This window comes from Petaurus breviceps, unplaced genomic scaffold, assembly GCF_028583685.1.
Source record: "Petaurus breviceps papuanus isolate PSGF00001 unplaced genomic scaffold, PetGlider_PUasm1.0 90919, whole genome shotgun sequence".
In the NCBI taxonomy this organism is placed as follows: Eukaryota; Metazoa; Chordata; class Mammalia; order Diprotodontia; family Petauridae; genus Petaurus; species Petaurus breviceps.
In genome coordinates this window covers 35,634,789-35,646,953 of record NW_027187378.1, presented here as the reverse complement: position 1 = coordinate 35,646,953, position 12,165 = coordinate 35,634,789, and the positions used below count along the sequence as shown (strand labels likewise).

At 38.4% G+C, this 12,165-nt stretch overlaps 1 protein-coding gene across 1 annotated transcript in view; it reads left to right on the top strand.

Moving 5' to 3' along the window:
- The window catches only part of FNTA (farnesyltransferase, CAAX box, subunit alpha), a 34,604-nt gene continuing 22,439 nt past the window's right edge, over positions 1–12,165 (top strand). The window contains exons 1-4 of the mRNA XM_069075794.1: positions 1–250; positions 3,620–3,705; positions 4,571–4,685; positions 5,901–6,005. Of these exons, the coding sequence (XP_068931895.1) occupies positions 18–250; positions 3,620–3,705; positions 4,571–4,685; positions 5,901–6,005 (539 nt within the window). The 5' untranslated portion in view covers positions 1–17. The remainder of the gene's footprint in view (positions 251–3,619; positions 3,706–4,570; positions 4,686–5,900; positions 6,006–12,165) is intronic.

Below are 12,165 nucleotides of genomic sequence, written 5' to 3'. Positions count from 1 at the left end.
CACCCGGACGAGGCGAGATGGCGGCCGCCCAGGTGGCGGCGGAGGCCGACATGCTCGCGGAGGGCTCGGCGACCGGGGAGCCGGAGCAGCCCAGGCCGAAGCCCAAGACCGAGGCGGCGGCGGCGGCTGTGGCGGCGGCCGCAGCTGCATCTGCTGCGGAGTCTGAGGATGCTGAGGAAGTGGAAGGCGACTCCTTTCCGGAGGACTACGGGCTGATGCGCCTCGACTCGCCCACCTACGTCCTGTACAGGTAGTGGCCCCGCGGCGGCGGGAGAAGCCCGCACGAAGGCCGCCTGCCCCCCTGGCGCCTCGGGCTTGCTTCTCTCCGGGGCGGCGGGGGCCAGGCCGGGGCCCGCAGCTCCCTCGGGGCCTCCTCTCGGCTCGGACCCCGCGCGTGTCTTCTCTCGCAGCTCCCCGGTGCCTTTGGGCCGAGTCCCGCTGCCGGATCCCCCACCCCCACCTCCGGAACCGCTGCCCCTCCCAACCCCAGGGCTGGACGCCCCTCTTCCGTCCTCCGTGATCCCCCCAACTCCGCCGCTTGCCCCCAGCCACGTCGTCCGCCCGCCCTGCCGCAGCCCCCCATCCCTCCACCTCTACCACGCCACCGCCCCGTAGCTCCAAGCACGTTGTCCTGCCCCTGTCCCGCCGCCTGCTCTGCGTCCCACAGGCTCCCCCGGCCTGGGCTGCTGCCCAGCTGTTGCGCTGTCCGGCCCTGCAGCCCGGCCCCTGCAGCACGCGCACCCACTCGCTCCCTCGAGTTTTTGGAGAGTTAAAGGACTCTCCTGTTGACTCTTAAATCGGACCCTACTGGAACCCACCCCTCCCAGGCGCTGGCACCACTTTAGGCTTGTGGAATTAGAGTTGTAAGACACCTCAGAGCCCATCTAGCCTTGTTCTCTGATTTTACAGAATAGGAAACTGGCCCCGAGAGGGTAAGGAATTACCCACATTCACGCAGGTAATTAAGTGCAGAAGTGCGATTTTAACTAGGATCCTAAGAATCCTCTGATCTCCAACTCCACCACTACCCACTACGCTTTAGGTTGTAATTAAAACTTTTTAAATTGTAGGATCCACTGTCCTCCCCGAGTCAGTATTGGTTAGTGCCATTTTTGTTGTTGGTGTTTTTTTTATCAGACTGATGTTTTCATCAGTGTAGGGAGCTTGTGGTGAGGAGCAATTTATCCTACTAGTACAGCAGACACAAGATGTGACTGGGTTGTGTTTGAATCCTGGGTCTTCCTGACTGAAAGGCCAGCTCTTCATTCTGTAAGCTTTACAAGGCTTCTCCTGCCAGTGTTAGTATCGTTCATGTTTTGTTTGGAAGGAGAAACAGGCTCCAAGAGGTGAAATGATCATGGCTCTGACTTTTAGGGGGCAGAGTGGGGATTCCATCCTAAGTTTGTTGCCTTTTCCTCCACACTTTCTGGTTGAGAACTCAGATCCTTCTGATTAGTTAAGAGTCGGAGTGGTGGAAAGAAGTTGTGAGTACCATTCATGTCCTCTGCTATTTTGGATAGGCTTCTTTTTTTCTAGATTCTTGGACTCCTTTTCCTACCTTCCTTCAATCTATTTTCCAGATCATAGCATAAGGCCTATTTATTATATAAAGGAAAGTTGTATGTTGGAAGGATGGGGGTGATCGAGTAGAATTGCAAATTCTTTGAGTGCAGAAACAATATACTGGACAAGTAGATATCCTTTGATTAAGAATTTACCACCCCTTGAAACAACACATTCCACTTTTTAATTGTTAGCAAGTTAAGTTTTTTATTTTGTTCAGCTAACATCTATGTCCCTTTTGGGTCTTATATTGATTGACTTGGCCCATTTCTGCCCCTTGGCCCAAGCCACACAAGTTTAGTCCCCCTACTTTAAAAAACAAAACAAGGCTACTGTACTGGGCCTGGAATCAGACTTGCTTCTTAACTTCAAATACAACCTCAGATGCTTACTAGCTTTATGACCCGAGGTAAGTCACTTTAACCTGTTTGCCTCAGTTTCCAAATTTGTAAAGTGAGCTAGAGAAGGAAATGGCAAACCATTCCAGTATCTCTGCCAAGAAAACCCTAAATGGGGTAGACCATAACTGAAAAGAGTAAACAGCAAAGTAAACACTTTTTAAAAAAGTTTTTGTTGTTTTTTGTTTTAACACCACAGTGAATTCTTCCCAAGTGAACGTTCCCTTGTACAAAAAAAAAATCCCTTTTATATATATGAGTCTTCAGTGGCTTGTCCTTAGTGACTGAGTATTTATTACTCTCTATTTCCCCACCCCCGTCATAAATAAAGGGAACATAGGTTGTGTAAGTTTCACCTGACAGAGAGAATTAGGATAGATTGCCTCATCTTCTTTGGGTAATTGTATTTAAATGATCTAAAAAGCAGATTGGGGGCAGATAGGAAAGGGATCCCTACAGTGGCCTAGAGTATGGAAAAAAAGAGGTCTGTCCAGAATAGCAGAGGACATAAATGATATTCACACCTTACCTTCATCCCTTAGAAACCTAAATATACGGAAGGATTAGAGTTGTTTTCAATTAGAAAGTAGCTTGCTGAGGAGGACAAGGCACCAGACTTGGGAGTCAGGAAAGGAGATCTGGAATCCCTGTTCTGCTCTGGCATTTTTTGTGCATATTATGAATAATTAAAAATCAGTGGAAATGTTAATGAAATAGGCAGAAATTAAGTGTTTTGGAATAATCTTTGCTCCAGAAAGACTTAATACTACTTTTTCTGGAAGTATTTCCTTTTGTTGTTCCAAGCACTAGGTCTCCCATCTTATACTAACTTTTAAGTGCTCCTGATGTTGTCTTCCCATTCAAATGAGATAATATTTATAAAGCACTTAGTACAGTGCCTGGCACTTAGTAGGTGTGCTGAGTAAATGCTTATTTCCTTCCATTCCATTCCTGTCACCTGTCCTTTTATGTAATAATGGACAAAATTTTAGGATTGACTGAGTGTCAGAAAGCTATAATGTCATCAACATTGTGGATCAGCTTAAAAATGTTGTGGTTACAGTTTAGCTGTATGTAAAGATAAATTTGTTCTTATGGGATAGTTCCCCCAAAGATAGAGTAACTTTTGGTGGATAACATTAGCTAGTATACAATAAACTGTGTGATATTGTGACTTTAAAATGTCACATTCCTAGTAAATTGTTATTCCAAAGAAGAAATGCTGACTCTGAAGTAGAACAGAATCTGAAGACAAGAGTCTTTTGAATTAGAGATATCTGGTGACTTCTGATCTCTGACTGGTGCATTTAGATTCATTTCTAAATTAGAAGCTTTGTGTACTTGTTGCAAAGACTTACTGTTCTATTCAAAGACCTTTCTGTGTAAAAACCGCTTTTATTGATTTTGTGAAAGAGAAGATAATTATGAATCCTAACCGTATTTGATAATGCTGTAAAGACTTAAGATGAATAGTAGCAAAATAACTTAAGTTTTTTTGTTCTGTGGGATTTTATAGTATTTATGTTAAGGTGTCTATAATAACTAATGTTTTATGAGAATAATATTTGTCATTTTTTAATCTAATAAACACCGTAGTCCTTTTTCTTTCTCTTATCTGTCTGTCTTCAAGCACTGAAAAGAAAAATGTATATTTACAGGGACAGACCAGAATGGGCTGATATAGAGCCGGTGCCCCAGAATGATGGGCCAAATCCAGTGGTCCAGATAATTTATAGTGAAAAATGTAAGTTTATTTTTGTCTAGTAATTGGTGCATAAGGAAGGAAAATTTAGTGGGCAGGTTGCAGTTTCACAGTTTTTGTGGGTCAACTAGAAAGTCATGTTTTATAATACCTACAAATAAGCATAATGCTATTAATTGCATTGGAGTGTATTTTATGGTTGCTTTTGTTTGTAAATTTATCATATGCAAGAAATTAATTGTTTTGCCATGTTAAAAAAGTTAGATTGTCAAACAACATAATTTCTTTGTAGTTCATGTTATTATTCTTGTTTACTTTATGGACTATACAATTAAATATGTGAATGAGTTTATATTTTATTTGATATACATTTTTGTTTTGTACTCTTTAATATTTCATTACTCCATTATAATGTATGCTCACATACTTTTAATTAAACACAGGCTAGTATCATTTGAGGTATAATTGAGGGTGAATTTAAACTTACCACATTGATACTTAGATCACTTTCTAACTCTTCCTCTATTTTTTAAAGATTCAGAAGCCATTGACCTTTCTGATCTCCCTTGGACAATTAATGATGAAATAATACTCGGAGCTAACCCTTATTTCGCTATGGAAAGACAAATTTGAGTCGTGTATGAAATCTGAATCTACTGTAACCATAGTAGAACCTTGTTAACCACTAGGAAGAGTATTGTTTGTATTTGTCAGGTTTTTATTTGTCCCTGGAACAAATACATGAGTGCATATTTAATTAAGAGCTATTATATAAACTTTAGAGTAGGGATTGTGTTATATAAGGTACAGCACAAGGTGTAGAGATGTAATATGGATGTTATAGTACTGCCTTTAAATGGAAGGACGTTTGTTTGTAATACTTTTGTATTAACTATTCTGTTTCCAGTTAGAGATGTTTATGATTATTTCCGGGCTGTTCTGCAACGTGATGAAAGAAGTGAACGGGCTTTTAAATTAACTGGAGATGCTATTGAGCTAAATGCAGCTAATTATACTGTGTGGTAAGTAATCAGTTACATTATTTTTATTTGTTTAAATGGCTCATGCTCACTATATATGCCATAGTGGCATGTTAATAATTCTTTAGCCTACAGTCCCTGTACTTTCATAATTTGAAAAAACTACAAAACCTTATTATAACAGATTTTAAAATATGCTACTCAGGTTGATTGTCATATAGTTTGGGAATCTTTTAATGCGTGCGTGCATGCGTGTGTGTGTGTAAGTACATACAAAATAAGAGCAATTTAAATTGAGGGAGGAGGGCACTAGTCGCTAGGGAGTCAGGAAAAGCTTCATGTAGAAGGTAGCAATTGAGCAGAGTTGAACGAAATAAGATGTTCTAAGACATTCTAGAAATGAAGTAGGAGTTCATTCCAGACATGGCATAGTCATTTCAAAGGCATGGAATTGGGAGATGGAGTATTTGTGTGTGAGGTCCTGCAAGAAAGCTATTTTGGCTGCATTTTGTAAAAGGTAGGAAGGAGAGGAATATGTGATATGGTGTTATATCTGCCAGAAACAATTTAACATTAATCTAATATCCAAGCATATCCAAGGCTTAGAGAGTTAGCTCCCCCATACCCTTGGACTTATCTCTCCACCCCAAGAAAATTTAAGGTAACATATATAAGAATCTTGAACAAGCAGAAAATCACTGTACATTGAGATGCAGTTCTTTCCTTGACCATTCAGCTCCAGGATTCTTCTGATGTAATCTTAAGGGATTTCCTGCCTCTGAGCAGTATTTTAAATCTTCTGAATGGAGAGGTAGACACTACCCTTAAGTGTGCTGGAGATAGGAAAGGCCTCAATCTAAACAAACCAGACAAGAGATAGTTTTTGTTAGAAGTTTAATTTCCCTTACTAGCCATGTGACCTTGGGCAAGTCACTTAATCCCAGCTGCCCGGCCTTCCCCCCTCCAAAAAGCCAAAAAAAAAAAAAGTTTAATTTCCTTACTTAACCATTTTCTTAAGAAAGGCCTTTTGTTCTTGATCTAACCCATATGAAAGGACAAGTGTGGAAAGGGGTTTTGTTTTTTTTTTAAGCTAGAAAAATATTTGTTTCTGGAAAAACTAAGAAGTTTTTAATATACTTCTACACTAGGAAAAGCATAAGCAAAATTGTTAAAATAATCTTAATTTCTAAAATTTTGCTTTATGTTGTTTATACAATTTTGAGAATGAAGTTTTTGATGATTGTTATTTTGGTGTAGGCATTTCCGGAGAGTTCTCTTAAAGTCTCTACAAAAGGATTTAAGTGAGGAAATGAACTATATTACTGCAATAATTGAGGAACAGCCCAAAAACTACCAAGTCTGGTAAGATAAGCAAATCTTTTTCTTTCTCTTTTGTGTTGTAAAATTATTTTTCTGTGCTGAAGATCGTTTAAGAGGTGGTCAATTTGGAATCAAAATACTTGGGTACAACTTCTAGACCTGCTACTTATTAGCCATGGTCATCTCTCTTAGTTTGATCTTTTATAAAATAAGAAAAATACTACGGACCTCATAGTTTTTTATAAAGAAAATGCTTTTTAACTGTGAAATGTTTTATGAACCTGAACTATTCCTGTCATTTAATACTTTGAGTAGATATGAGATTTTCTTACTGCAGTTAATTTAACTTCCTCTTCCTGTGCAGATCACCTTTGTAAGTAACTATGTACATATAAGGTATATACCATGTAAATGGAAAGTAATCTCTGAGTGAAGGCACTATTAGCAGGGATACAAATGTGATTCTTATTTGTATTCCTCTCACAAAATCCTCTGTAAGGGACACTCCTGCTAGGTAGACATTTTGTGAGTAATGTTACAAAGGATAATAGTCCATCTGTTAGCTTTGTTCTTGTTATGTGCCTGGTTCCCACCACCTAATTAAACATTTCCTCGATGATATATTTTATGCCACTTATTACATGTAGTAATAATGATAGTGGCTGATATTATGTAACACTTTAAAGTTTATAAAGCAATTTATATACATTATTACATTTGATCTTCTTTTAAAGAGGAGGAATCTGAGTCTTAAGGGTGTAAGTGGATGCCTGTGGTCACATAATCTACTAAATATTAGAGACGGGATTTGGATGTAGGTTCATTGTGATTCCTAATCCAGCATTATTTCTAGCACGCATCATTGTTGGTAATAGCTATAGCCTACTTATACCCACTTTAAGTCTCTCTTGCTCTTCAGGTCACCTGTAATTTTGGTTCTTTGGAAATTGTGGTGTTCCGTGATTCAGAGTTATATAGCATCCCCAGAAAAATACTGTCATTAAAAAGCTGTTTTTTTTTTTTTTAATATATAAGGGAATCCCTTGGGATCATTGAAAGGCCTGGGCATTTTCCTATTTCAATCAAAATTCAAATCTATTTTTCCTATTGAATTCTGGACCCAGCTCATTGTTCATTTAGTGTCACTCCAAGATAAATATTGATAGGTCTTATTCTGGGCAACAGCCATTCTTTACCTACTTCTTTTTTCCTAAATGGATCTCTAAGACGGTCTCTTTTGAGCTTTCATGAATTTCATTGAGGAGGTCCTGTAATATTCTGGGGTTTGATGCAGTCAGCACAATATCATCCATAAACAGCAACGTCTGGAGGACCTTAGCAGCTATAGAGAATCTCTTCCATTTGGATTCTGTGCAAGATATCTCCATGACTGGTGAACCTCTTTGGTGAGCGTGTATCTTCCTGTGTTATGCCTCCTTTGGTGTTGATAGATCAACTAGACAAACTTGGGAGCTCCATCTATCAAGGAAACTTGTATTATTTTAACAATTTAACAAAGTACATAGGATACATATTATGGGAGGAGATCTTTTAAAGCTACATTTTATTATCCTGAGTCAGATGCTTATTATAAATAAAGTATAAACACAATGAGAGGCATTATATCATAGTGAATAGAGAGGTAGACTGGGAGTAAGGAAGACCTAGGTTCAGTTCTTGCCTCTGACTCATAACAAATATGTGACCCTGGGCAAGGGAGTGGCCACTCAGTAGGTTCATTGTATGTACACACAGTGTATACTAGGTAACTAAGACTAGGTACTGAACACCAGTCCCTGACATATTATTGGTGGAGGGAGTTTCTTTATGGAGAGTTCTCTTTGTTAATAAAGTCACTGATTTTTCCTTACATTTTCTCAAATAGATTGCTAGGATAATCTCTTTTGAGTATGTCTTAATTTCATTTAGTAGTTCCTGTTTATGGTCTTGGGCTGGATATAGTTCTCCCAAGCTGAGCTTTTCATTGGATGATTGAAATTGTGAACTGCTTTAGAAAATTATACAAACCCCCTGCTTCTTGGTTTGTATTTTCAGCAAGGATTCTTTTGGCGTGCATGCATGCGTGTGTGCATGTGTGTGTGTGTTATTCTCATTATGGATTTATAGAGGTAAAAAGGTAGGCATATGGGGCGGCCAGGTAGCACAGCGAGTAAGAGCACCAGCTTCAGTGTCAGGATGATCTGGGGATCGAATCTGTGCTCAGACACTTAGCACCCGCCCAGAAACACCTGGCCGTGTAACCTTGAGCAAGTTACTTAACCCCAATTGCTTTTAAAAAAAAAAAAAAGGTAGGCATATGAATTGGTATTTATTGATATATTCTTGAAAATTTTGGGGGGGTATTAATACCATCAATGACTTTTTTTTCAATCATTCAAGATCTTTCCCACTTTCAGATACCTTGAAAATTAATCCTTCAATACTTTCAAAACAACATTTCCAGCACAGATTTTTTTTCTTATATGCCTTGGTCTGGTCCAGCTCTTCTTCCTGGCTTCACTTACAGTGCTGTTCATACTTCCTCCTGTAATGTAATTAGTCACTAAGGTATTAAGAAGCTACACATGGCAGATGAAAATTCTTAGGATGATTCTGCTTCAGTAGGTCTTACTCCAAATTTTCTGAAGATTTGTTTTCCTTAGGAAAGTATAGTATGGGTATGGTATAGTATAGTATGATTGGTGTTCTGTATATATATGCTTGTATGTTTCCTGTTAGTTTTATGTATGTGCATGCACACAGTAAACTTATATAGTATAATTGGGGAATTATGCATTCTGTTGTACTCATTTTTAAATATTTAACATATAAATATACCCTTCTTAGTATCATTGATTCTGTGAAAATGTAATTAATTTCCCTATTGTAAGAGTGATTCCATAGAAATAATTGTTCAGTTGTACAGCTGTTGCCAAGGGGTTTGGTGAAAACAACTGGTCAAGGCAGTCTTATGGGAAGGGTGCCTGTGTAATAATATACAGTGTACATCATTTAATCTTTCTGTGATACCATCATCAGGTACTTTATAATCTTAGTGTTCTAAAGTCCATAATCATGGCCTCTTTTGACAGAACAGGATTGAAAGTTGTTAAATGTTGCTTTTGCATAAAATGCCAGAAAACTACTTTTACTGCATATATACTTTCTATTTACTTGTATTTAAGAACATTTTTAATAAAGAAAAGTTTTGGTATTTTGGACATAAATTTGACTGGAGATTTCTTTTATCTTCAGTTGTATGACAGCTCACATTGCAGAATATAATAGCAAGCTAAAGTTCTCCTGCCACTGCAACTAGAAGCTGTCACCTTTTCTCACTTGTAAACAAAGGGAACTAAATGATCGCTAGAGGCCTTTACAACCTTGAGTCTATGTCTAGTGCAGCTTTTCTATTTTGTAGTACGGAGTAGATAACAAAATTCTTAAAATCTTCTTAAAAGATGCTACTAGTGGTATCATGTTACTGTGAAAGAACACTGGCTCTGGAATCCAAGCATCAGGTTCCAACTCCTACCTCTGTGATTTACTTCCTGTGTGACCTAGAGTAAATTTCTTCACTTCTCTAGGCCTTAGTTTCTTCATTTCTAAAATGAGGGGATTGAATGAGATGTCCTTTGAAGTCCCTTTCAGCTTTAGGTCTATGATCTTTGACCATTTAACTGACAATCTAGTTCTATTCAGGATTCCCTAATTCTCCCTGGACTTGGTGGCAGGACATAGACATTAGTCTTTTAAAATCTGAGAAGTTGTTTATATTTACTAAGCACCTACTTTTCTATGTGTGAAGTCTTACAGAACATTCTAGGGAAGATATAGAATTAAACATAGAAAATAGAATGAACTTGAAATAATGTTTGACTAGCCTAAAGCTAGCCATATTTATTGCAGTGTGCTTGTCAGTTGACCCTGAAAGTTGGAAATGGTTTTTAATCAAGTTTTCTTCAAATGATAGCTCTCTGATACCACTATTAGGTTATAAATTCTGGAAAGGCAGGCAACATATTTGCCAAATTCTTAAATGAACGGTTCCTAACTAGACCAAGAGACTTGTTTTATAGCTTTGTTGAGTGTAGTCATGACTACTGGGAAGTGTTGGGTTTGTTTTTTTTTAACTTTAAGAAATCCATCAATACAGTTGCACTTGCACTTTCTACCAATATAAATTGTAACCACTATCTAGGCCATTTCATGAGTTAATTGTAGCAGAAAAAACAGTACCTAGTGTCCATCTTTCTGGGGCTCTAAGAGTGTGTGTATGTTATTACTGTCGTACAATACCTCATCAAAATCCATGTCAGTTTGTCCTGGCAGCCTTTCTGCTTCAGCCTAGCTTATTAACTTTACAGAACCAAATAGAAAGTCCAGAAATATGTCACAGTATTCATAACAGTACTTTTTGTAGTAGCAAAGAACTGGACCCATCAATTAGGGATTGGTTGAACAACGGGTATATGAATGTAATGGAATTTTATCGTAGAGTGAAAAATGACAAATATAAAGAATTCAGAGAAACATGAAGAACTTTGTAAGAACTGTTGTAAAGTGAGGTGAGCACAACCAGGAGAAAGATGTACACACTTATGTAAATGGAGGGGGGGTGGATAGCAAAATGCTTGCTAAATTCTCAGTAATTATAATGACCAGTCTTACTCTGGGACCATAGGTAATGAAACATACCTCTCATTTCAGCAGTGGTGGGAGCTTACAGTTAGAAAATGTTAAATACTTTAGATGAGGTCACTGTCAGTTGATTTTGCTTGACTGTTTTTCCTTGTTACAAGGAAGAGTTTTCTGGGGAGGGGGCATTTGGGGAAGTGACTGTATGTAGAAGTAACTCATTCAGAGATAGAAGGCATATGTTCAAACTCAGAAAGAAAAAAACTCTTTACTGAACTTTCCTCTACTCTACATGCTTTACTTTGTCTAGTGACTATGGAACACTTCTTTTTTTTTTTAAATTAATTTGTTTGCTTTTAAGATTCAGTTCCACAATCCCTTGAGTTTCAGATTTTCTCCCCCTCCCTTTTCCCCTCCCATGGCAGCATGCAATCAAGATCTGCAAATACTTTCACATTAGACATTAGTCAGATTGTAAAGAAGGATTGTAACCAATGGAATGAACAATGGGAAAGAGGAAACAACCAAACAAAAAAAAGAAAGAGAGCAGGTAGTTTGCTTCAATCTGCATTCAAACTCTGTAGTTCTTGCTCTAAATGTAGACATCTCTTTCCATCTTGAGTCGTTTGGAGTTGTCTTATAGCCTTGCATTGCTGAGAAGAGCCCAGTCTATCAAAGTTGGTCATCACACATATGTTGTGTCTGTAATTGTATACAGAGTTCTCCTGGTTCTGCTCTTCTCACTCAACATTCGTTTGTGTAAGTCTCTCCAGGTAAATATGAAGTCTGTCTGCTCCTCATTTCTTATAGCAAAATAGTATTCCATTACATTCATATACCACAACTGGTTTAGCCATTCCCCAATTGATGGGCGTCTCCTTAATTTCCAGTTCTTTGCCACCACAAAAAGAGCTGCTATAAATACTTTTGTACATACAGGTCTTCCTCTTCTTCTATGATCTCTTTGGGATACAACCCTAGAAGTGGTATTGCTGGGTAAAAGGGTATACACTTATTTTTAGCCCTTTAGGCATAGACTATGTAACACTTCTGATGAGATTTATGATGATCTCTTTGGCTAATGTATTGCCATAGTCATTCTCTGCTAATTCATGTCTATCCATTCTTTGGAGGTCCAGCTAAAAACTCTCTTTAGGTTTCCTACACTGATCTTTTCTTCATTTGTGTTACCTGACTCATAAATAGTTTATCTATGCCATCTGTAATTCGTTTTTATCCCCAAGGTAATTTTAATATGGTTTCTTCTCTTTGGGTAGTATGAACTCCTTGAATTCAAGGACTATGATTTCTACTGAAGACAGTATTATGTATTATTTTTTTGATTTTTGATTCTTGTATCAAGCTTGGTGACTTGTGCCTAGTAGGTATTTAAGAACTGATTATTGTGGGTGGCCAGGTAGCACAGTGAGTAAGAGCACCAGCTCCAGTATCGGGATGACATATGGATCGAATCCGGGCTCAGACACTTATTACCCATCCAGAAACACCTGGCCGTGTAACCTTGAGCAAGTTACTTAACCCCAATTGCTTAAAAAAAAAAAAA